Here is a 24,636-nt window from a genome sequence, read left to right as displayed (position 1 = left end):
AAGATAAATATAGGTTGTTGTCCTACTGAAAAAATATTTTTCTTTGGTTACTAGCAATTTTCGCCAAACGATTTTTCAAAATTACATTGAAAAGGCCTGAACACAAATCTCAAACTCTTTATCTGGATGAAGTTATACTGAGCGGGTAGTTTAGACTTGGCTTTAACAGGATGTGCCTGATGGTAAATTTACAGGAAGGGATTGGCTGCCCACTTTCACACCCGACTGCACTTTATTTCTCCATGGACAGGATGCAAAACCGCAAATTCATTTAATCTTGCCAGTTGCCCACCCGACAGCTTAGGTTAAAACTCCTTGCCAAATATTCTTTTTAAACCGAAGAGGCTAAGTGTACGTGTCGCTCCGAGCACACAAACAAGAACAAAATGTTCATTTATTGATTACACACCTTTTGCTTTGTGTTCTGTAAATGTCAGAAACCATTTTAAGCTCACCTAGGTTGGAGTGAGGGGTTGGATAGAAGGGCCTGAGAGAAAACAAGGTAACCGGCGGAGGGGGTAATTTCCACCTTCATCGCCTGTCAGAAAATGGCAGAACAATCGCCTGCCGCTTGTAGAACCCAGCTGATATTTATCCAGACATGTTTTTCTTCAGAGTAGTGTGCAATGTTTATCTTTCAAAACTAAATACCAGCTGAATTTTGAAGCAAGTCTTATTTGTCTGCAATTGCTAACACCAGTGAGAAAAAGGCTCTAATTGCTAATGCCCATGAGAGCAGAATACAAAGTGATCTCATATTTGATTTGATAACAAACCAAATCTCTGGTAGAAAGCAAGCAGAAAGGCGGTTGGGGTGGGGGGAAACAGAGTTGTGAGGCAACTCTTACCAAACACCTTTGCTCTGCTATCACTCATCTAACCCATAAGCCTTCAACCACTCCCTCCTCAGCAGGGTCTGTCTTTGTGGGACTGATCACAGATTTGTCAATCACATTGCAACGGCAAAAGGAACACCAACAAGGATAAGGAAGAGAGTAAAATTGGAGGAAGGGTTGTATAGGCTACTCTTTGTAATGACAGAGCAAAGTGCACATGTCAAAAAAGTAGGATAATCATATACTCTCTTAGCTGGAAATGGCACTGTAAGAAATGTTGGTTTTATGGCCTTATAGATTATGCAAAAAAAAACATTACGTCTCATTAAAGTTGATTTTCTTAAGTTGATTTAAAACAGCAGCAAGGTTAAAATGAGGGTTTAGTGCAACTTTTTTTTTGCAGCTAAATTGAAACCAGCTTCATTTTTTATAAAATAAAAACTTTATGTTAATTTTGTTCGTTTATTCTTCTGAGACAGATTCGATTCTGTACAAATATTTACAATACATGTTTCTACTTTACATATGGACAAATTATACAAACCAGTCGTGACATTTTACACATATACATCATTCCATATACCGGAAAATGAACCCAAATCATTTTTGTACATTATTCTCAAACATCATTATAATTAGAATATATTGTTTAATTTCATGCCTTGTTGGAATATTCGTGAAAGAAAACATGCAGAGCTGAAAATCTGAAAAGGTGTGTATTATTGATTAGTTAAGGGCAAGTATCCATCATATTCCCAGACCTACAGCACTGACAAAATAGGGCCTTGGTTATTCGTCCTCTCCATCAGCAGTGGTACATTCCCACATTTTACTGTGCCCTCATTATAGGTTAGGCACAGTGGGAGCAAGGATAAGGAAGAGAGTAAAATTGGAGGAAGGGTTGTATAGGCTACTCTTTGTAATGACAGAGCAAAGTGCACATGTCAAAAAAGTAGAATAATCATATACTCTCTTAGCTGGAAATGGCACTGTAAGAAATGTTGGTTTTATGGCCTTATAGATTATGCAAAAAAAAACATTACGTCTCATTAAAGTTGATTTTCTTAAGTTGATTTAAAACAGCAGCAAGGTTAAAATGAGGGTTTAGTGCAACTTTTTTTTTGCAGCTAAATTGAAACCAGCTTCATTTTTTATAAAATAAAAACTTTATGTTAATTTTGTTCGTTTATTCTTCTGAGACAGATTCGATTCTGTACAAATATTTACAATACATGTTTCTACTTTACATATGGACAAATTATACAAACCAGTCGTGACATTTTACACATATACATCATTCCATATACCGGAAAATGAACCCAAATCATTTTTGTACATTATTCTCAAACATCATTATAATTAGAATATATTGTTTAATTTCATGCCTTGTTGGAATATTCGTGAAAGAAAACATGCAGAGCTGAAAATCTGAAAAGGTGTGTATTATTGATTAGTTAAGGGCAAGTATCCATCATATTCCCAGACCTACAGCACTGACAAAATAGGGCCTTGGTTATTCGTCCTCTCCATCAGCAGTGGTACATTCCCACATTTTACTGTGCCCTCATTATAGGTTAGGCACAGTGGGAGCAAGGATAAGGAAGAGAGTAAAATTGGAGGAAGGGTTGTATAGGCTACTCTTTGTAATGACAGAGCAAAGTGCACATGTCAAAAAAGTAGAATAATCATATACTCTCTTAGCTGGAAATGGCACTGTAAGAAATGTTGGTTTTATGGCCTTATTATGCAAAAAAAAGTGAGCATTATTAAAATAAGGTTATTCTCCACCCACCCACCCCCCCACCCACCAACCCTCTCTCTGGTTAAGACCTCTGCAGCAGCTGTTTCAACTGTCACAGAACAATGGATTAGGATTAGAAATCAAAAACATCATGCTCAAACAGGTCTTGGTGTGCGGGGCTGAGCACGAATCCAATCTGCGCCACCATTTTATGTGGGTGGGCCAATTAAGGTCCGCCCATCATGACGCGCTCCCAGAAGTGCTGAGCACTCCCTGTGCGGACAAGGGGATGTATTCCCTGAGTGGCTCCCTGCGCTCTATCGCGAATGTGCGCAAAAGAGCGCAGAGATTTGTTTCAGTGTTAAACTTTTAATTAAAGGATTTTTAAACTTTTGAAACATGTCCCCTCATGTGACAGTGTCACATGAGCTGGGACATGTTCATGAAATTTTGGAAAAAAATTTTACTGATTTTTTTTTTTAAACACTTCATGAAACCTCATCCCGCCCGTGGATGAGGTTCCATGAAATATACGAAGGCCGCCTGGGCTCTTTGCCTGCCCCCCACCAACCTTAAGGTTGGACAGGCAGCTCATTTAAATGCTTTAATTACTTTTTAACAGGCCAAGTCAGCTACGCGCCTGCCGAACTGAAAATCTACATGACGTGTGTGACATCGGGACGCCTGCCCAACGTCACCGTGTGTCATTTTACACATCGGCGAGCAGGTCTCCCTCCCACCCCCGCTGGGAAAATGCTGCCCATTGAGTTCAAACCGCCTTGCCTCATCAATCTGTGCATCCGATCCAGGAACGGTTAACCTTTTCAAGTATATTCCGATATATGTTGGATCTGTACTGTCGCTTCTCAATAAACTGCTTGTGACTCCTTAACTGTTCTGAGTAATGTTACCCCTTATCCAATAAATAACTGCTACATAAATAAACCTGGATAACATCATATCAACACCAATTGAAACTTGGTCCCTTGGCAAATTGATTTAACAATTATTAAAATACATTACTAAATCAATACAGTCTTGGGTATTTATTTCTTGAATATGTCTTAAATTTCCTCTAACTAAAGCAGCAGTATTTATGACAATGTTCAGCAAATCAGCTGCCTTTTTTGGCTGCCTGTGTCCTAACTTGCACCACATCCCATTCATCCATCACCCCGTGGTCACAGACCTACACTGGCTCCTGATTAAGCAATACATGAATTTAAAAATTCTTATCCTTGTTTCCAAATTACTCCATATTCTCACTTCTCTCTACCTCTGTCATCTCCTGCAGCTCCACAACCCTCCAAGATACCTGCGTTCCTCTAATCTTGGTCTCTTAGGAACGCCTGATTTTAATCACTTCACCACTGGTGACCACGGTGCTAAACTGTGGAATTCCTTTCCCAATTTCTCCCCCTTTAAAATACTCCTTAAAATCTATTTGTTTGATCAAGCTCCTGTTCATCTGCCCATTTGCACCTGCCCTTACGTGGCTCAGTGTCAAATTTTATTTTATAATGTCCCCGTGAACAGCTTTGGGAAGCTTTATACGTAAAAGGCGGTATATTCTCGTCAAAGAATGCGTGCTAATATGATTCTTTCAATGCAGGTTAAACAGCAGCAACCAACTACCCAATACTATGGCCTGAATTTTTAGATCGGGGGGGGAAGGTGTGATCGGTGGGCCCGGGAACAGCTGGGAAAAGGACCGCCAACCACGATCGGCTCCCGACGCGATTTCATGCTGACTGGCCAATGAACAGCCAACCAGCGTGAAACGTGCACTGAAAAGCTCAGCGCCGCTGGGAAGAGGGCCGGCGATGGCGTCAATGCGGAGGCAGGCCAGCACTGACAGAAAGCTCCCCGAAGGCAGAGAGCTGCCTCAGGGAGCTGGAGACCTGAAACAGCAAATATAAAGGTTTCAAAACTTGAAAAAAAAGTGCCTTCTTAATTGTCAGCGGGCACGCTTCTGACTTATGCGTGCACTCACCGACCAAAATATCACGCAAGCACGGGATGGCATTGGGACGCTTGCCCGACGCCAACTTGCGCGGTTTCACGTCCAATCGGGTCAGGCACACGCCCACCCGATTAGCGTAAAATTCTACCCTATAACTAAGTAACCAAGTGCAGTAGAAAATTCACTTAGTGCAAATCTTGCTCAATGATTTAATTTGTTTTCCACATATGCCAAAGAATATGCTCAACACAATTCATTATATTAATTGTTAATGGTAGGAACAATAAATTTGTAGGATGGCAGGCATATGGCTCCACTCCCAAGGGGAGATGGTACGGGTTGGACTGTGTTGCTCTATCCTGACAGTGAGAATGAAGTTCTTAAAATAAAAACACCCTGATAAACTTCCACCTCTTGGTATAAGGTCCACTGACAAGCAAGGGAGAAAAATCTGTTGTGGTCTTACATAAAATGTACCACACAGAAATTGGCCATTTGGCCAAACAGTTCAATGTCGGTGTTTATGCTCCACACAAGCCTCCTCCCACCTTATGTGATTTCAACGTATCAATATATCCCTCGATTCATTTCTCCCATGTGCTTGTGTAGCCTCCCCTTAATTGCATATTTTCCTCCACTAGTCCGTGTGGTAGCAAGTTCCACATCCCAAACACTCTCTATGGAAAGAAGTTTCTCCTGAACTCCTTATTTTGGTAGACGTGGTGAAATCTTCATTGCTATTCCTGGCGTTTCATGGTGATGAAAACAATCTGTGAATAAGACGCCTGATGATGCAACTGGTACCGCCTCGCAACCGGTACACCAATGTGGAAGCCTGTGGGTTTTCAATTTAGTCTGAAGAAAGGTGAAGAGCATGGATTTCCCCTGCAAAATCCCACCGATTTGTGCTTTCTCTTAAAATACTGTAATCGAAGCACAAAAAAAGGAACTCTGATTAGCTGTGTTTTATAAAAATAGCTTGACTCACTGGAAGGGAAAAGAGAAAAAGTAAGAAGGACTGTGTTGGTTAGCACACTGAGATCAGGCTTCAAAACTTGCCCCGGAGTTTCCCTGTCAGCTGTAGAGGTTCCAAGTTGAGTGGGTTTGAACACTCTTAACCCAGTTCCACCTGAGTGCAGACCCACTGCACAAAACTGCATACATGGTGGCACTAATTGGCACTTGATGGTGGACCCGGGAACAAAGGGGGATAAAGATTGTTGCTGTGCCCAATGGAAATGACACACTGATTCTACATGGAACATGCTTCAGAAATTGGGGCTTAATGCACCTCCACTGGAACAGAGTTGCAGTTACATGTATACTTGACCTGAGAGTTTTGGATGTGGATATAATGTTAAAAATGTAAAATGTCTCAAGTTCAGTACTGATTTTGATAAGTATAAAGTTTACCGAAAATAAAAATAAAAATGAAGGGAAGATGCTTTCATAGGGATGCATCAGTAATCCCATAAGCAGCCTTTTAGATAGTCTGTTAGTGTGTCAGAATTTTAGACAAGTTTTTGGAATAGTATAAAGATCAGACTCTTGTATTTCATATTTTCCTAACAAAGATAGATTTTTGTTTCTATTATTTCTGAACCCCATTGCTGGGGAAGTACAGTACCTCTAGAGCACATTAGTGCCAGATGTAGGTTAATTAAGCACCACTAGGTGCAAGTTTTAACCTTGCTCTTAATTGAAACTAGCCCAGTTACTAAATGGGACTTAATGCATTAACGGAGAGCTCCATCCACAAAGTCTAGTTTGGCTTTACAACACCAACCGTAGCCAAGAAGAAGCTGGCTGGAGTTGGAACCATGCATTGGGAAGACCTGCTGGCAGGTTTTGAGATGAAGGCGGCAAGAGCTTAAAAACTAACAACAAGGGACACATTTCTAAATGTTACCTTTCAAATATGAACTATGTCTTGAATAAGAAGGACATTGAAAACAAAAAGGCTTCAAATGCAAAACTCTAAATCTAACAATTATGCATTACAGAAGGGCAGAGAAAGAAGGCACACCTAACTAAATCCTTACCTGAGCAAAAGGAATTGCCTACTGTAAGTTAATTCTGACGTCAATCTGTTGAATGTGTTCAGACATCCAGTGTGTAATTGTCGGGCTCCACAGCCTGTAAAGTGAAAACATACAGCTGTAAAACACAACACAAACACCCTCACTGCCTAAAGACAATATGTTCAATGTAGCATTAAGGCACGTAGTCAAGGAAGGGTCATCTCAGCTCGGATGGTGGCGGGATGACTGCAATCGCTTTCAGCAATCATTGTGAATCCCAACCCTAAATGCTAGGGGAAGTGTATGTCGATGTCAAATAAGGCATTTGTGAGGGTGGCTGTGAGCTCGCTACAGTCAGATAGTTGGTTGACCTCAGGGGCTGATGCACTACAACGGTCCTCAGGGTCCCTGGGCTGGGAAAGGGAAAAAGATCAGCTCGGATTTCTTCTCTTGATCAACATCCAATGATCCCTGGTGTCAATTTAGCGGGTGGATTATGTGTATGTGCGTAGGCGTGTATGAAAGGGTGGGAGATGGCAGGCTGGCATGAGAGCGAGAGAAAGCAGGCAGAGGGGTGGGGACCATTTCCGGGTCCTAACCCCATGAGGTGCCAGTGGCCAAGGCCCGGCGCAGTTTCTGAATGGCGTTGCCGTCCAATTAAGGATTGTGGGTGGGCTCTTGAGGCTGGGGGGCCAATGGGAGACCATCCAGCTCTGAGAGATTGGCAGCCCCGCAATTTATACTGGCCAGAGCTGGAAGGCTGTTACTTTGAAGAAACCACCTCTCCATGTGGCTGCCTGCAGCATCAGCTGTGCACATCCAAACGTTGTGGCCTCAGTGAGGAAGGTAAAAAAGCTATTTGAAGTGCTGGTCACCACCACCTTGGTTTGCTGCTGAGAGGCCATCTCCATGCATTAACTGCAATTCAGCCTCTGCAGGTGAGCCCAATGCCCAACTAGAAAATTCCAGTCAGCACCTACCCAGTGCCCTTAATAGGCCCATTAAAGGCTTTAATTGGCTATAGCTGCTACCTGCATGTGGGTGACCATCACCTTCGCCCCCCCACCCCCACCCCCCCAGCCCCAGGAGACAGGAACATGCTGGTAAACCAGGGCATGCCACTCTCAGAGGCCAATTTACCAGCCCTCCCGCCTCCGGTCCCACTTCCGTTGTGCATCAAAAATTCTGCCCAGCATGTCAGGAGAGAAGATATGAAAATTGGGAAATAAGTTGTTTAGTTTGTACTCGAAGCCTTAAGCTTTGGATCCGGTAAGTAGCCCTGGGTATACTTAGGTCTTTAAAAAGGAGAAAAAGAATCAAATAATTACTCAGGTCAAACCAGTTTTGTTTACATAAAGGGAACATTCCTACATGTTCGAAACACTGGGGAGTAACGCTGTACCTATTTAATGTACAGTTTGAAATATAGACGAGGTTTTAAAAGAGCAGTCCTGACTAAGATAGTGCAAGCTAGTCATTAGTGGAACTTGGTCAAACTTACCATATTGTCTCAATATGGGGACAATTCTTTAAGCTCTGGGTCAATCTCTGGGCTCCAGCATCTGTGATTTTATTGAATTTAACACTGCAGAGATAAAAAATGGTCTCTGTAAATTCTACTGCTCAGAAACAAAGCCATCAGTGCGTAACACCTTCGGGCTAATTCAAACAAATAAAAAGCATTACGTGCGCTAGATTTTTTTTAAAAACGTTTCAAACATACAAATTCGGAACAAGAGTAGGCCACTCGGCCCCTCAAGCCTGCTCCACCACTCAGTAAGATCGTGGCTGATCTGATTTTAACCTCAACTTCACATTCCTGCCTACCCCCGATAACCTTTCACCCCCCTGCTTATCAAAAATCTATCTCTTTCTGCCTTAAAGATATTCAAAGACTCTGCCTCAACCACCTTTTGAGGAAGAGAATTCCAAAATCTCACAGCCCTCAGAGAAAAAATGTCCTCATCTCTGTGCTAAGTGAGGGACCCTTTATTTTTAAACAATAGCCCCTAGTTTTAGATTCTCCCACAAGAGGAAACATCCTTTCCACATTCACCCTGTCAAGTTCCCTCAGGATCTTAAATGTTCCAATCAAGTCGCCTCTTACTCATCTAAACTCCAGTGGATACAAGCCCAACCCGTCCAGCCGTTCCTCATAAGACAACCTGCTCACTCCAGGTACTCATCTCGTAGACCTTCTCTAAATTGCTTCTAACTCATTTACATCTTTCCTTAAATGAGGAGACCAATACTGTGCACACAGCACTCCAGATGTGATCTCACCAATGCCCAGTATAACTGAAGCATAACCTTTCTACTCTTGTATTCACTGATTTTTTTATTAATATGGTAACGGTCAGGCTGAAAATGAACACAATGGGCAGAATTTTCCCCCCGTTGGGGGGGGAAGTTGATGGGCGGGCGCGTGCAGGTGCCCCGATTGGAGGCGCGGCGCCATTTTACATGGGTGGGCCAATTAAGGCCTACCCAGCGTGACATCCGCAGGGAAGCGCTATGCACTCCCTGTGCAGGTGAGGGGGGGGGGGGGGGGATGCCTAAAATCGAGAGTGGCACAGAGGAAAACGGGTGAGTTGAGAGCAGGTCAGCAGTGACCCTGTGCAGCCACGAGGAACACACTTCCCCCATCCCGGTTCCACGGGAGGGGACGGAACAAAAACTTGTCCCGCTCATTATTTTCGGCAGCCTCAAAGTGCTCCCTCTTCTGCAACTGCATAAGCCACAGTAGAACTGGTAAAATTAGTAGGAGCTTCGTCTGTTCATGCATTTTGCAGAAGGGTTTTGAACAGGACCCTTCTTTGCATACTGATATTGATCCTATGCTGCTTTAAGACAGCCACTGGGGTGTCTACAACAACAAGGACCAATATGGCGACAGCCATGCCCTGGCACAGCTAGGGCGCAGGTCTTTGGCTCCAGATATTTGTCTACGTTGTGCACACCAATTTCTACTTTAACCTCAACAAGGGAAGAGAAAAAATAAGCGGAAAGGAAGAGAACGATAATAATTAGCCCGAGCCCAATTTTTATGTATTTATTGTCAACTGGATATCAGTGATACTTACTCCAGAACTTTCAACGATTTCATTATCGGGAGTATTTCTGCTAGTTTCTCTGCCCCTCTATCACCAATGACGTTGTCGTATAGACTGTAAAATAGGATTACAGTTGGATCAGGCAAGGTGCAATTGGTTGATGCTCTATTGTGTTTAATGACATCGCACGCAGGTGAAATTAGAGTTTTGTATTTTTTTTTTAAATCAACTTTAACTGCATTTGAAGCTTGATGCAAATCTTAAACCTAAAAGAAACTTATTACACAAAAAGATGCAAAATATTCACAGGTCCTCAAAACAGGCTTACGATTCACACAAGGCTGTTTGTAGGTGAAATCTTAAAATCTACTTTCAGTCTGGAATTGCTGCTGTCCAACATACTTAATGGCAGATTAAAAAGCTTAAAATCAGCATCTCCAGGCTTACTTTTAAAAATAAGGTGTATGGATTTTTTTTAAATCACACAGCGGCGCCCAGTGCAGGAGTCCTTCAGCATGGCGCTCTGCTGTTACATGCATCTGATTTTAGGCTGTGTTTTTCTCAAAGGGAGACCCCAGAAAGACTCATTCACAGGTTACCCCTTAACAAAGACTACAGAGCAGCATTAAAGAGGTATGAGAACGGGTCGCCTGTCTATCCTCCTAGCTACATTTGGGAGTTTGGGGGAACCTTGAAATTGGAGACGTAGCCCAGGATGAAAAAAAACAGTAAAAACTAGGAAATAAGAATACTGGTCTGAACTGGTCTTATATACCTTGAAAAGGAACACCAGAAAAAATTGGGAAATAAGAGTACTGATCTGAACTGTTATTTGCTCCTGGGTGTGGGAAAACATACAGGAAGATTCAACGATGGAATATTTTATGAATGTCCTTAAATTGACATAAGGAATTAAAGCAGCTGTATGGCACAATTAAAAATGACTTAAATTTTAACAGTATTCACTCCAATCTGTGTTAAAGAATCCTCCAGACAGCATCTGGGACATGTCAGGAATAACTTAAGTTAATTTTCAAAATTGATTCCTGAAAAAGATGGATTTTGCTGCTAGAAACTCCAGGGGGCAAACATTACAGCTATTCTCAATTAAAATTAATTAGGCTACATTTATGGTGTAGCAGCTTCTGTGGATCATTTTCCCTACATCAGCCCTCGAAAGGTCTCTACTTTAAAACTTACCTCAGTGTCTTTAAGAACTTCAGTTTGGGAAGAGATCTAGCCAGCTCCTGTGCCCCTCGGTCTGCTATCTGGTTACGCGCTAATCTGTAAAATTACAAAATAGCAAATTACTTCAAACTAAATTGGGCATTTAACGTTACAATCAATATGAAAAGACTATACAAAACAAAACTTATAGTGCTTTGGTTTTGCCGGGTTTTTTTTTGTACCACAGTTGTCGTTTTTGATTTCCCTCGGAGCCAATCCAGGATGCGACTGCAACCCAGAAAAATATGCTACTAGCTAGGTTCACTCAATATATAATTATAATTAATTTCTGAATATGCTGTGGCCTTATCCATGGTTAGTCAGAGGAAATGGTCCTTTTCAGTGGTGTTTACTGTAACTAGGATTACCAAGTCTGGCTGAATATTTTCTGCGAGGCATAACTTCTCACCTCCAACTGCCCGCCTCCCTCCACTTAGTCACCTGAAGGGGTCAGGAGAGGGGGCCGGCGGTGGTAGGGGGGTGGGGGGGAGTGAGGGAATGTGAAGGTAGAAAAAGAAAGAGGAGGGAGATGCAGAGGAGGGAGGAGAGAAGAGAAGGAGGGGAAAGAAAGGAGCGGTGAAAGGTAGGAAGAGGGAGGAGGAAATTGGGAGAGGGAGAGCAAGACGGGAAAGGGTTGTGTTAAAAGACTGAGGGGAGAGGTGCAGGGATGAAGGGCGGGGGTAGGGGAAGGGGCAGGGACAGAGGAGGATGGGAGCAAAAGGACAGGGAAACAACATCAAATGTTCATTTGAGGGAGTAGCTGTGCGGTTCCAGGATCAGTTATATCGCAAAGTGGGACAGGGGATAAAGCCAGAACTGGCGTATCTAATGAGTGGGGCAGGAGGTGTCCCAAATTGCCACTGCTAATGTTGACTGAGGGGGAGGGAGGATCCTTTGTGCAGGTAAGTGGTGGAGCCTCAGAATATATCATGTTCCATTGAAAATGGCCATCCTGTAATCAATATGGCCGCACTGCTGAACAGCTTACCTCCAGTTGATTAGAGGTTCACAGACAGCAGGAAAATCCTGGCTTTTAAAGTGGGTATTGCGGTTAGATGGTAGGAGGCGCACCCATCTCAAGAAGCAGATAATGGCCAGGATTTTTCCCTTGTCGGGCAGGCTCGGTGGGAGCGGGCGGGGGCAGTCAGGAAGCACGTGATCGGTTCCACTCCCCGATTTCACACGGGTGGGCCAATTAAGGCCCGCCCTGCGTGGATGGTGAGTGGCGGTGCTGAGCGCTACCTGTGCGGGCCGGGGGGGGGAGGAGGGAGAGCCGGGCCTGGCGCGCAGTTCGCACATGCGCGCGAAAGAGCGTTTCAATCCCCCCGAGGCACGGAGCTGCCTCAATGAGATTGAAGCGCTTTTAAAAAATCAGTGAAGACAGTAAAAATTTATAAAAACGTGGCCCCCTCATGTGACCTTGTCACATGGGCTGGGAGACGTTTTTAATTCAAAAAGAAAGTTTTTGTTTAATTAGTATTAGCTTTAGGAAACCTCATCCTGCTCGTGAATGAGGTTTCTTAAAAAAAAAACGTAAATGGCCTCTTGGCCTTTTCGCCTGCCCGCCAACCGTAAGGTTGAATAGGCAGGGTAAATTTGATTTTAATGAGCTTGCTAGTGGCCTTAATAGGCCATTCAATTATCGGTGGGCGTGCAGCCGACTCTGGCATGCGCGCGCCGAACAAAATAGCGCGCGAGTGCACGATGACGTCGGGATGCACGCCCGATGTCACCGTGTGTCATATTACGCTCGGGTGTGTTGGGCACGCGCCCGCGCACCGAAAGGAAAATTCTGCCCAATGAATATTTACTATACCATGGGAGGTACAAGGAAGAGGAAACCTGTAGTAGGAGCTTGTACAGTCACATTGACTAAACCAATAGAGTGCGGGGAAGAAGCCTATCGCATAATATTCATTAAGCAACGCTGCTCTTAATGGGACAAATAATGTGACTCCCACAGCTTCACCTACAGGAAATTAGGGATGGGCAATAAATGCTAGCGATGCTCACTTCCCACAAATGAATTTTTAAAAAAACACTGGAATATTGTGATCACACAACATATGTATGGTTTGATATTGATGGATGTATATTCCAAAATGACGCTGGGTTATAAATATTTTACTCACGTCAACTTTTCCAGTGATGTTAAATTTGACAACACCTCCGCCAATCTCTCAGCTCCTTCATCGCCTATTTTATTTTCACTCATTTTATCTTTGTGAGAGCTCGATCCTTCCAGACTATAGGAAAGTAGCAGAAGATTTCAGTTAAAAGTGTGCCTTTCCAGTAATGAAATAGGAAGTTTGACAAAATTTTAAAACTGTCTTTAAGTGGAATGGTTTATTTACAAACTAAACTATGCCCTGTTGTAGTGTGGTGAAATCTAGCCTGTGAATCTGCAGTGCACCACCCCAGCAGGAGCTTTTACTGCCTGTAATGCATTCTGTCATGAAGCCATTAATGTATATAATATTACTGGAAAATATTTTTCTTTTAAGATAGAGGTTTAGCCTGTGTCTTAATTGGATTAAAGCCAGCTAGTCTGGATGCTTTGATATGTACTAGTTGTGAGATGTAAGAGCGGTAGAGTACATTCACATTTTTTGAATAGAGCACTCAAGAAGTGGGGTGAACCTTTACCAAAAGGCTGTCTCATAACAATTCCGTGTACAATATTACCGTGGCTTGCACTGTAATATTTTAAATAGAGATTTGTCTTACAAAATAACAGCATTGATGGGGAAACATCTGTGAAAAAGGCTAGATTACAAAATAGCCAACCATACTGCCAGAAACAAATAGACAGCATTTGTTGCCCATCCCCAATTGCCCTTGAACAGTCATTTCAGAGTCAACCACATTGGTGTGGGTCTGGTGTCACATGTAGGCCAGACCAGGTAAGGATGGTAGATTTCCTTCCCTAAAGGACATTAGTGAACCAGATGGGTTTTTATGACAATCAATGCAGGTTTCATGCTCACCGTCTGAGACTAATTTTATATTCCAGATTTATTAACTGAATTCAAATTCCACCAGCTGCTGTGGTGGGCTTTGAACACACGTCCTCTGGATTACTAGTCCAGTGATGTTACTACTACGCCACCACATAATGTAAATTGCTCGGATTTTAGACACCAGGCATGGAATAAAACCCGTGTCAAATATTTTTATTTGAGTAAATAATTCTCCCTATAGATTAATTTTTATCCATTTGTTTTTACGTGCACACCACATGTAAATACTACGTTAACTCATCATCACCTTCTCAAGGGCAATTAGGGATGGGCAATAAATGCTGGCCCAGCCAGCGAGGCCCACATTCCCTGAAAGAATATATAACAAAAACTAAGGATCCAAAAGAAGATGCACTTCAAACCACAATAACGAAATCCATTTTCAGATGTTCCAATTAATTAACCAGATACAATGACTTGATTTACTGATCTGCGATAATACAGTTTTATTAGTTGTCAAACATTAAGCTGGATTCTTGTTTATATCATCGTTACAGTCACCAATAAAGCGGTGTCTTTATGAAAACACTGGACATTTAAAATTGTGCAATAGGATTGATATGATTAAAATTTTACTCTAACACTTCAAATGGAGCGAAATCAACTTGTAATGTACACAAGTAAAGACTTGGAAAGATCTGTCTAAAAGGCCATTGATAAACCACTTCAAATTTTTACTTACTCTAGATACTTCAAAAATGCCAGAGCTGGTAGAATCTTAGTTAGTTTTCGAAATCCCTGAGGTCCGTTCACAGGGCCAAGGCTGTAAGATTGAAATATCTTTCTTAGTCCGCCACCCCATTTCAAAATTCACTTATCTTAATGTTAATTGTAAACAAAGAGAATTAAACATTTACAACCTTTGAAGGTGGCAGGATATGTGGGATCCTTGGCTTTAAAATTAAGCAGAATACAAAAACACGGAAGCAATGCTAAACCTTTATAAACCACTTCTCAGTCCTCAGCTGAAGTGTTGGGGGTTATTTTTACTTAGCGACATGTAGGGTGGAGTGGGCCGTCCAGTGCCACGTAGAAAACCAGAAGTCCAATTTGCCCCAGGTGGAAGGGTCGAATCGAACCCTGAGGTGTGAGGGCCGGGGCCAGGGTGGGGGAGGGTCGTTCCTGACCCTCAGGGTGGTAAGTAAGGGGACTGTTCTAATCCCAAAGGGAAATCCAATCCCCGAAGCCCTAGAAAGAACTGTAGTTACAGTCAGCATCAGAGGCCTCTGTGAGCACTTCTTGAGTTTACACCCACCTTAGCACTGATAATATGTTCAAGATAAGAAAGCATGAAATGATCAAGGCACAAAATTACAAATTATTACTTACGCAAACTCTAGCAGTTGTAGTGTCCTGACAGCGGGTAACTCGTAGAGTTCACCTCCAGATGCACCGTGTGTACTGTTGCATGTAAAAATAAGAAAGAAACACAAGATGAAAACATTTCTTCTTTGTACTTAGTCTATTACGCAGGGATACCTTTTTAAACAAGAATGAGCTTGATTCCTTTGATAGTGCAGACACTTGATAAATGCAGAACCAGCTTACCAAGAAACGTCCTCCTTGAACGAAGCTTTGGACAAACTTCAAATACAATTTGCAAATTAGACATTGTAGCAATTTAAGCAAAAACAGATGCTTCATACAAAAATTACAGAAATATATAAACCTAGATAGTTGGGTGGAGCTGCCCTCGGTAGCAGGAGTCGCTCAAGCCTGTTCTGCCATTCAGTTAGATCATGGCTGATCTGTACATCAGCTCCATTTACCCACATTCAATCCATAATTCTACCCAAACAAAGACCTAGGGATTTCAGTCTTGAAAGTTCCAACTGACCCAGCATCCACAGTTCTGAAGAGTCATATTGGACTCGAAACATTAACTCCATTTCTCTCTCCACAGATGCTGCCCGATCTGCTGAGTTTTCCCAGCACTTTCTGTTTTTATTTCCGATTTCCAGCGTCCACAGTATTTTGCTTTTACTTATCCATAGTATTTTGAAGGGTTTAGTTCCAGATTTCCACTACTCTTTGTGTGAAATAATGCTTCCTAATTTTGTTCCTGCATGACCTTGCATAACTTTAAGGTAATTCCCTCTTGCTCTGCCCCACCAGAGATGATGCCTTCTCTGGATTGACCCAATCAGCTCCCTTTATCATTTTAAATACCTCAATTAGATCACCCCTCAATTTTTACCTATCCAATTGTAGCCAGACCATCTGTTCCAAAGGCTACTCTTTCTATTCCCAAAAACATCACTTCAGGGTTTCCCCAAGGAGCACTGGAGCAGGAGTAGGCCATTCTGCCCCTCGAGCCTGTTCCACCATTTAACTAGATCATGGCTGATCTTCTCCCTCTATCCCACCTTCCTGCACTATCCCCATATCCCTTGATGTCATCGGTATTTAGAAATCTATCAACCTCTGCTTTGAATGTACTCAGTGACTGAGCCTCTGCAGCCCCCTGGGGCAGAGAATTCCAAAGATTCCAAGGATCCACTCTTGGCCTCCTCCCCTTACACATCTACAAGTTTGAGGAGTGTTGTGACTGAGGTGTTTGAGATGAATAAAACGATTTGATAGGGTTGATAAAGGGAAACCTTTCCATCTGATGGAGAGTCCAGAACAAGGGAGTATAACCTTAAAATCAGAGGTATTTCAGCAGTGATTTCTAAAAGGGTTTCTTTGCACAAAGGGTTGTGGAAATCTGGAACTCATTCCTCCAAAAAGCTGATGAAGCTAGGTTTTTTGAACATTTCTAAACTGAGATTGAAAGGTTTGTGTCAGGCAATGGTATTAAGGGGTACAGAACCAAGTTGGGCAGATAGAGTTAAAATACAAATCTGTAATGAGGGAAGGGAATCTGCCATCCTTACCTGTTTTGACCTACATGTGACTCCAGACCCACAATGTGGTTGACTCTTTAATGCCCTCTGAACAAAGGATGGGCAATAAATGCTGGCCTAGCCAGTGATGCCCACATCCCATGAACAAAGGAAAAAAAACTGAATGGCAGAACAGGCGTTAAGAGTCTAAGTAGCCTCTTGCAGTTTCCAAGTTACCACTTAGCGACATGGCAGAGGCTCAAGTTCCACATGTACACTGACAACATCCAGCTCTACCTCTTCACCACCTCTCTTAACACCTCTATTTCCTCCACTGCTCTTCTGGCGTCTGGTCTTAGATAAATCACAATATTCTCCAGCTAACTCTGGAAACACCAAAACCATCACCTTTGGCCCCCACCATCCACTAACTCCATCTCCCTCCTTGAACCAGAGTGTTCACAACCTCAACATCCTATCTGACCCTAAACCCAGCTTCTGACCCCACCCCAAACCAAGCTTCCAACCCTTCCTTTCCATCAAAGTCTACTTACTACCACTTCTATAACACTCTCTGGCTTCATCATGTCCTGCTGAAACCCTTATCCAAGCCTCTGTCACCTCTATTTTAATGTTCTCCAGTCCACCCTATATCCTCTGCAAACAAGAGCACATCCAAAACTCTGCTGCTTGTGTTCTGTCTCACGTCAAATCTCACTCCTTTCTTTATTCACCTCCGTCAATTCCCCGAAAGTTCAAGTTTGAAATTCTCATTTTTGTGTTTAATTCCTTCATGGCCTCACCCTTCCATACCTGTATCACAAATCGCCTGTCCCACGAACTCTCTGTTCCTCCCGTCTCCTAGATATCCCATCTCCCCAGTCCCATATTTTTCCTCACCATTGGTAACACTGTCTTCAGCAACCAAGGTTCACGCTCCAGAATTCCTTCCCTCATTCTCCATCTCTTCCTTTAAAAACCTTTTTAAAACCCCCATTTTTTTTAAGCTTTTGGCCACCTTCCCTAATATCTCCTGCGATGGCTCCTTTTTTTCACTTTTATCTGTTATTGTTTTATTTTTTTTTACTTATTCCTTGGGATGTTTTCCATATTAAATGCATATCGCTGTTGAAATCAATGTTAGTAATATTAGCAAACAATTGTTTTATGGATTAATATGCCCTTCTTCTGCCTAATATTTTAGCACAGACATCTGAGATAAAATTGGTGATAGAGAAACGTCATGTGACCGCACTAAGTATTCGCCGGTTATTGTCACTAATAGTAATTCTTTGTATAATGCACCATTAGCTCCAGGTAAATTCTGGCAATAGGTTGATATGTTCATGGCAAATTGCAAAAAGGCAACCGAGTGTGTTACCTTGCAAAGCAATTCTATAGAGAGGGACAGAAACTTTCATTTTCAGATCGAATCAAAGTGAGAGATTCGTGAACTCACCTTGAAAGGAATCTTCGATCTTTATGAATTTGTACCAGTAAATCAAGGTCATCAATGTCTTTCAAACTCTTGATCTCAAAAGGATGGACAGAAAACTTAAGAAGAGACAGACAGAGCAGCTCAAGTAATTCACTTTGCTCCAAATGTTCCCAAAGCTTTATCGCATCACACACCGATACTCTGTAAAGGAATAAATAACAGATGAAAGAGAAATAGAATAAGTCAGTCATTTAGAAATTCAATAAACCCACCAAGAGGGCAAGGGATTTGTCGCGAGGACATCCTCGCCATTTGTGCCCCTATGAACAGTGTGAATCATTCCGTTTATACTGCAGGACATTTTACACAATAGTCAAAACAGTTCAAAAACATTTTATGTTGCAGCTGCTGTGCCTTTCTCAGTGACAAACATACAAATCACCATCATAACAAATCCCATTTATCTAGCTCCTTTAACATTGTTTAAAACATCTCAAGTCACTTCACAGAAGCATTACCAAACAACATTTGACAGAGATAGCCAACTTAATAAAAGAGGTAGGTTATAAAGAGCATCTTAAAGGAAGTTAGAGCGGTAGACAGCTGAAGGTATCACAAGATATTGCTTGTAGCTAACATAGATGCAATCTATTCTATGAGTTATTTAATTTCCTAGGTTTCACTGATTCTGCACAGATCCAGAAAGAATATACAGAGAAATGAACAGAAGGCTGAGCAGCTATTGTGGTTTAGTTTTAAGTAACTAAGGGGAGGGTCATCAGTTCAATCATGCGGTTTTCTTAAAAGCAAGGGAATATGTAGTTAGAATCATCACGGTGGGACTTTAATGTTCGTTTAGTAAAAATCATTTGTTTTCTGTTTTTTAGAAAGAGGAAAGTATTCATTGAATGTTCTCAGTGTGGAATGCCTACAAAGAAAACAGACAACAATTCCGTAGCATTCAGTCTAAAATAAGTCACATTATTTAACAAATTACTGTCGGCTTCAATTGCAGCTCAAGCTGGCAAAAACTGCCTCAGGGATTCTCAGTGAGACGGATGCTGATGTAGGACATTGGTGTGAAGGGCTTCGGAGTGCAATTCTGCACGCAATGTGAACTCTGTACCTTGGCCATACTGTGGGCAGGACAATGACAAACAGAGGCCCAGGTGCTTTTTTCACAAGAAAGAAAGGATGATTAAAGGCCAGATTATGGTTGGCTGTTTTTTCATTCACCCTCTAGAAACTAAATCAAGAGTGGCATTGCCACTATAGGCTGGTAGTGTGCTGACTGTCTACGATGTAGCCCAAGGAATGATGCTTGGTGTTAAGTGAGGGGGCTTAGAAATAATGAGAATTGTACAGATACTGCGCATCTGAAATTTAAATACATAAAAGGTAAAAGAGAATACTATCAGGAGGGCAAACTCAATGAGAAAAGAATTTCAGCAGAATTAGCTTGCAATGTTAGCTTATTAGTAACGTAAATTCAAAAGTCCAAACAGGACACTGTATTCAATTTACAGATGGGAGATCTGCGTACATACCTGAACGAGGTCACGTTTTTCAACTCAGCGAACTGCTTGATTCCTTGCAAGTCAATGCTCGTGTCCCTCAGGTCAACAGCAAAGTTATTTGGGGACCTCTGCATCACATGCAGCAGGACGAAGACGTCAGGCGGAGTCAGCCGTGTACCTCTGAAGGACAACTTCTTACTTAGCTTAGCAGCTACTCGTGCGGTCAGCTCTGTACTCTGTGTTTCGTAAACACAATGACAGAGCTCCAACAATTTACCCATGCTGAGCGTACTGAGTTCGAGCTCTGCCAAGTATTTCTGCAGGCTCTTTTGCTTCTTACTTTTAACATTTGCCTTTGAATGATGGTAGAAACAGTTCAGAAATGCACTTCCCTCCAGGAAGGCCAGTCCCGCCACAAACCTGCGAACCATGTCCAGCCAGTCCTCTTGAGATTTCCGCTTTTTGTGCTCCAGGGAAATGATTTTTGTCAGCCCTTTGCACTTGATGTCTTCAGAAAACAATAAATACAACGCCCCCAGGAAGTTCTGCAGGGAAGAATGCGAAAAGGTTTTCCCACATTCCTGCTCCTTTCCTTCTCCAGTCATTAAGAAAGGCCTGAGAAGGCCATGCTTCAAGGCAAAGTTTGACATCTCCGCTGACCTGGAGTCCACGCACGCACATTGGTGGCATTGGACTCCCGTGAATGCCTGTTTGCTCAACTCCAGGATATTCTGCTTGTGCAAGGCAATGACATTTTGCGTCTGCAGGAAAGTTGGGGGTTCATGGCGGAGTAGGATTTGAAATATGTTCAGAAATAAATTAGTGAGAGTTGACGGCAATACAAAACGTCTGTCGCCAGCCCGATGAGTGGCTTTGAGAACAAAACAGATAAACCTGCATAATAAAGGGATGTAGCAAAAGCTGAACAGGTACCGGTGTTCCTGAAGACATTTCATGGCTTCAACAGCTAAGGATGAATCGTCAAAGTACTTGTGCAGGAACTCCTGTACATGACAGGGGCTGAAGCCCAATACTTCCACAATCTTGTCCACTCTGCCAAGGTACTGGTTGAAGGTTTCTTTTGGTCGTGCGGTGATAAGCATAGTGCATCCCTTAAGCAGTTTTTTCTGAAGAAGGCCGGCGAGCAGCTGTTTGACAGTGTGAGGCTGCTCCGTCGAACCACAAGCCGTGGGCTGCAGGAGGCCCTCGTGGTCTTGGAAATCTTCAAAGTCGTCAAAGATGAGGAGAACCTTGTGTGGGCTGTGGCAAAGATATTGGAAGACTTCATCTGTGTGCTTTAATGAAGGAAGGAATGGCTGGAAAAGTAAATCCTTTAAAGTGTACTGCTTCTCAAAGTTGAGCGTCCGGCACTTAAACCAGAAAACAAACTCAAACTGCCTGAAGCCCCCGTTCACCCAGTCGTGGCAGATTCTTTGGACCAGCACACTCTTACCAATGCCCGCTCTCCCCAGTAACGCAACTATTTTTGTTTCTCTCTCTCGTTTTCCTGGGTTGTCAAAGAGATTGCTCATGGTCACAGCACCTCTTTCTCGTTCTGCTATATCATAGATCCGGCACTCCTTATCCAAGCACTTGGTGGCATTTTTTGCAGACTTATTTTCAGCTTCACCCTTGATCATGGTGACATCCACACAAATGTCTTCAAGAAGCATTTCATCGTGCTCGTGGCAAATATAAGAGTGTTGGCTCATGTCTTTCAAATATTCCTTCACGGTTTCTGTGCAAGCCTCTACACCTTCTGCTGATACAAAAGAGCAAATGATGTTACACTGTCACCTTAAATATGGCATCACTTCATGATCTTTTCTAAGAGTAAACATTGACCAGAAGATCTTTTGAATGCAGCTTTATTTCATTGCTGCATTTCCAATCAAACCAAGCGAGAAGGAGGGAAGCACAATAGGGTTGGTGCTGACCATCCAACTGTACAGGATTTCCTGTTTTTAATTCTATGTTGAAATTCATTTACTAGCCTGGGTCTGAATCTTGCGTTCTGAGGTCAGGCGTGTGCCCATCCCGAACGCACATCAGTTTGCGCGAGAAGACGTTAGGCGTGCATCCCGACATCATCGCGCACACGTGCAATTTTGAGGTCGGCGGGCGCAAGCGGCAATCGGAGCAGCGCCCCACCGACAATTGAAGGGCCAATTACAGTCATTCAAAAGCCTATTGGCCGCAATCTTACGTTGAACGTACGACTTTCAGCTCGTCGCACAGGCAAAACGGGGTGGGGGAGGGGGGAGTTCACGTTTTAATCATTTCCTCATCCAAGGGCGGTCTGAAACCTCTATTGGGATATACAATAAAAAATGAATATCTGGGGACAGCATTTTTATGAGGTATGCTTTCAGGCACTTGATTGTGCTGCATAGACATTTTTTGAAGCGTTTTTGGGCTTTCTTTTATTATTTGGAGGTCGGCAGCTCCCTGAGGCAGTTGCCTGACGTCAGGGAGCTCAGTGGAAGCGCCCACCAGCACCCACGGTGACGATGGCGCCAGCCCTCTTCCCGCCCCCACCGGCAGTGCTGAGCCTTACTTAGGGCGCATTTCACATTGGCTGGCCGTTAATTGGCCAGCCAGCGTGAAATTGCGGTGGTGGGTGGGGTGGCAATCGCGTTCGGGGGCCTGTTTCCCGTCCGCTCCCGGGCCCACCAACGACCACAAAGGTCAGGCCCTGGTTCATTGAATGCTAAAGACAACAATGAACTGCATACAGAGCCATTGATATGAGAAATTAAATATTTACTTGTTTGGGTGTATATCTTGATTGTTGGACTCGATGGTTCCAATGATTCCTCACCAGACAACTCTATTCCGGGATCTAGTATTAAAAGGAATAATTAGAACTTTTGCAGATCAGCCATTTCTGGCATATGCTTTCCCTTACTTCTGCATTGCTCTAGCTCCCATCCTCTCCCGTGGCTGCCTGCTTCTGTGAAACCCTCACGGACTTCAAACTTGGCCACAGTCGCTGCTAACTCCACTTGATGTTTAGCCAAGAGCCGCCAAAGTGCCTTTTTTTTTAGTTTAATTAAGATGTCAGCTTTCCAGGTGTTATAACGCGGACGATTCCACTGCAGGCAGAAGTAGGCCTCTGCTGGGCTTGGGGGAAGAACTGATAGACAGCACATTGCAATTGTGGAACCGATTAAAATGTTAGAAGGCAGCAGGAATTGTGTATGTTTTTTTTTTAATAAAAGGAACCTCGCTCAAATTGGCATCGAAGTTTAAACGCAACATCTTTATAACTTTAATATTATTTAAATGAAAATAAATCCAGCCTCAGACATATGTGAAAGTCAGCCATGATAGGGGAACTGGCAAATATGTAAATAAGTCTGCAATACTTGATGGCACCCAACCTACTCCCAGGCCTCTATCCAGACTAATGAATAAATATTTAAGAGGCAGGAATAACTGAGGCTGCATCCTACCCCCACCCCTTGGCTTTCTGCTGTTACTACATGTGGTTCAACCTGATAGCTCAGCTAGAGATTCAAACCTGCATCCCTCCAGTCCACAAGGACTGGTCTTGCATTGTGCTATGTAGCTTACCTATAACTTAATCTCCTAACCTCTTGAAGCATCACTCAAGCTAATACCAACTTGATTAGTAATAGATTAAATATTTGGATGACGTACATGACCCCTCACTGTCTTCAGAAACGGGGGCATTTGGACCATCCATAGGCTGAACATTGGTCCTGGACTCTGGTGATCTCTGGTTATCGATAGATTGAGGACTGGAGAAGTCTGGAGTAGTTGGACTGTCCGCAGGACTGACGGGAAAGTCTGTGCTCCAAGTGTTCCGTGGTGTCACTGAAATGTTCTGGGGAGAAACTCCCTGCGTTGAATGAGCTGAAACACAAAGTACAAGGAGATAAGAGAGCGGCAATCGCTTTTGACTTACTTTTAACCCTTCAGTTTGAATGCTTACTTTGAAAACTAAGGGCGTCATTAATTTTTGGGAGAAACAGACGTGAGAAAGTAGCAAGAGAAACTTGAATGTAGAAAGGCCACCAGGAGATACATTTTTCGGACCTCCGCACCTCAAATTACATCTGGATGCAGGTGTAGCACACAGGCTGCACTATGCAATAGAGAAGTAGCCCCCTACTTCAAGCATGCAGAATTCCCGATCTTAGACAAACTATGGTGAAGATAATGAGTTCTTAGGTACATCACTTACGCTTACAAGTCCACTGTTACACATGCAAGTCTTGTTCTTGCAGAAACATATGACACCACTCCAGTGACTTAAACTCATAATCTCAGCTGATGCTTCAGTGCATTACTGCTGGCGTGCTGCACTGCTGAAAGTGCCATCTTTTGGATGAAACATTAAACGGAACACGCTCTCTTGCCAGCTCAAGTAGACGTAAAAATCCCATGCCACCTTTCGAAAAGGAGCTGGGGAATTTTCCTGATATCCAGGCCAAAAAAAACCTTCCTCAATCATCTGCACCAAACTGGCTGTCTGGTTATTAATCTCATTGCTGTGTGTGGGGGGGTCTTGCCGAACGTAAACTGACTTCCACATATACCTAAATTATAACAGTGACTACACATCGAAAACACTTCATTGGCTATAAAGTGCTTTGGGATATCCTGAGCATAATTTAAATGCAAGTTCTTTCGTTCTAATTTTAAACCTTCTCATGCATTGCCACATTTTGAAAGGATGATTGAGCAAACCTGTTATTTCTCCTGTGATATACCCAGCAAAATTTGGGTTAAATCACAACCAAAGTTACTACTTTCTCTGCTTAATGCAAAGAAGTCCAAAGTTTATCAGAGGGAAAGCCTAACAAAACTTAATATGGTCACTTCGAAGTTCCAAAGAAGAGTCATATTCAATTCGAAACCTCAACTCTGTTTCTCTCTCCACAGATGCTGCCCGACCTGCTGAGTTCTTCCAGCACTTTTTGGTTTTTTTTATTTAAAAAGGCCACCACTTGAATCAGATGAGCTCCT

The 24,636-nt window shown here is 42.8% G+C and overlaps 1 protein-coding gene across 1 annotated transcript in view; it reads right to left on the bottom strand.

The window, feature by feature from the left end:
- Positions 1-4,529: 4,529 nt before the first annotated feature.
- The window catches only part of ciita (class II, major histocompatibility complex, transactivator), a 105,917-nt gene continuing 85,810 nt past the window's right edge, over positions 4,530-24,636 (bottom strand). The window contains exons 12-23 of the mRNA XM_078559031.1: positions 23,305-23,520; positions 22,409-22,483; positions 19,672-21,400; positions 18,146-18,325; positions 15,191-15,262; positions 14,544-14,624; positions 12,974-13,087; positions 10,815-10,898; positions 9,645-9,728; positions 8,063-8,146; positions 6,583-6,676; positions 4,530-5,463 (exon numbers count right to left, since the gene is read on the bottom strand). Coding sequence (XP_078415157.1) covers positions 6,601-6,676; positions 8,063-8,146; positions 9,645-9,728; positions 10,815-10,898; positions 12,974-13,087; positions 14,544-14,624; positions 15,191-15,262; positions 18,146-18,325; positions 19,672-21,400; positions 22,409-22,483; positions 23,305-23,520 — 2,795 coding nt within the window. The 3' untranslated portion in view covers positions 4,530-5,463; positions 6,583-6,600. The remainder of the gene's footprint in view (positions 5,464-6,582; positions 6,677-8,062; positions 8,147-9,644; positions 9,729-10,814; positions 10,899-12,973; positions 13,088-14,543; positions 14,625-15,190; positions 15,263-18,145; positions 18,326-19,671; positions 21,401-22,408; positions 22,484-23,304; positions 23,521-24,636) is intronic.

This window comes from Cetorhinus maximus, chromosome 15 (assembly GCF_964194155.1).
Source record: "Cetorhinus maximus chromosome 15, sCetMax3.hap1.1, whole genome shotgun sequence".
In the NCBI taxonomy this organism is placed as follows: domain Eukaryota; kingdom Metazoa; phylum Chordata; class Chondrichthyes; order Lamniformes; family Cetorhinidae; genus Cetorhinus; species Cetorhinus maximus.
The sequence above is the reverse complement of the archived record's forward strand: the minus strand, read 5'-3'. Positions and strand labels throughout refer to the sequence as shown.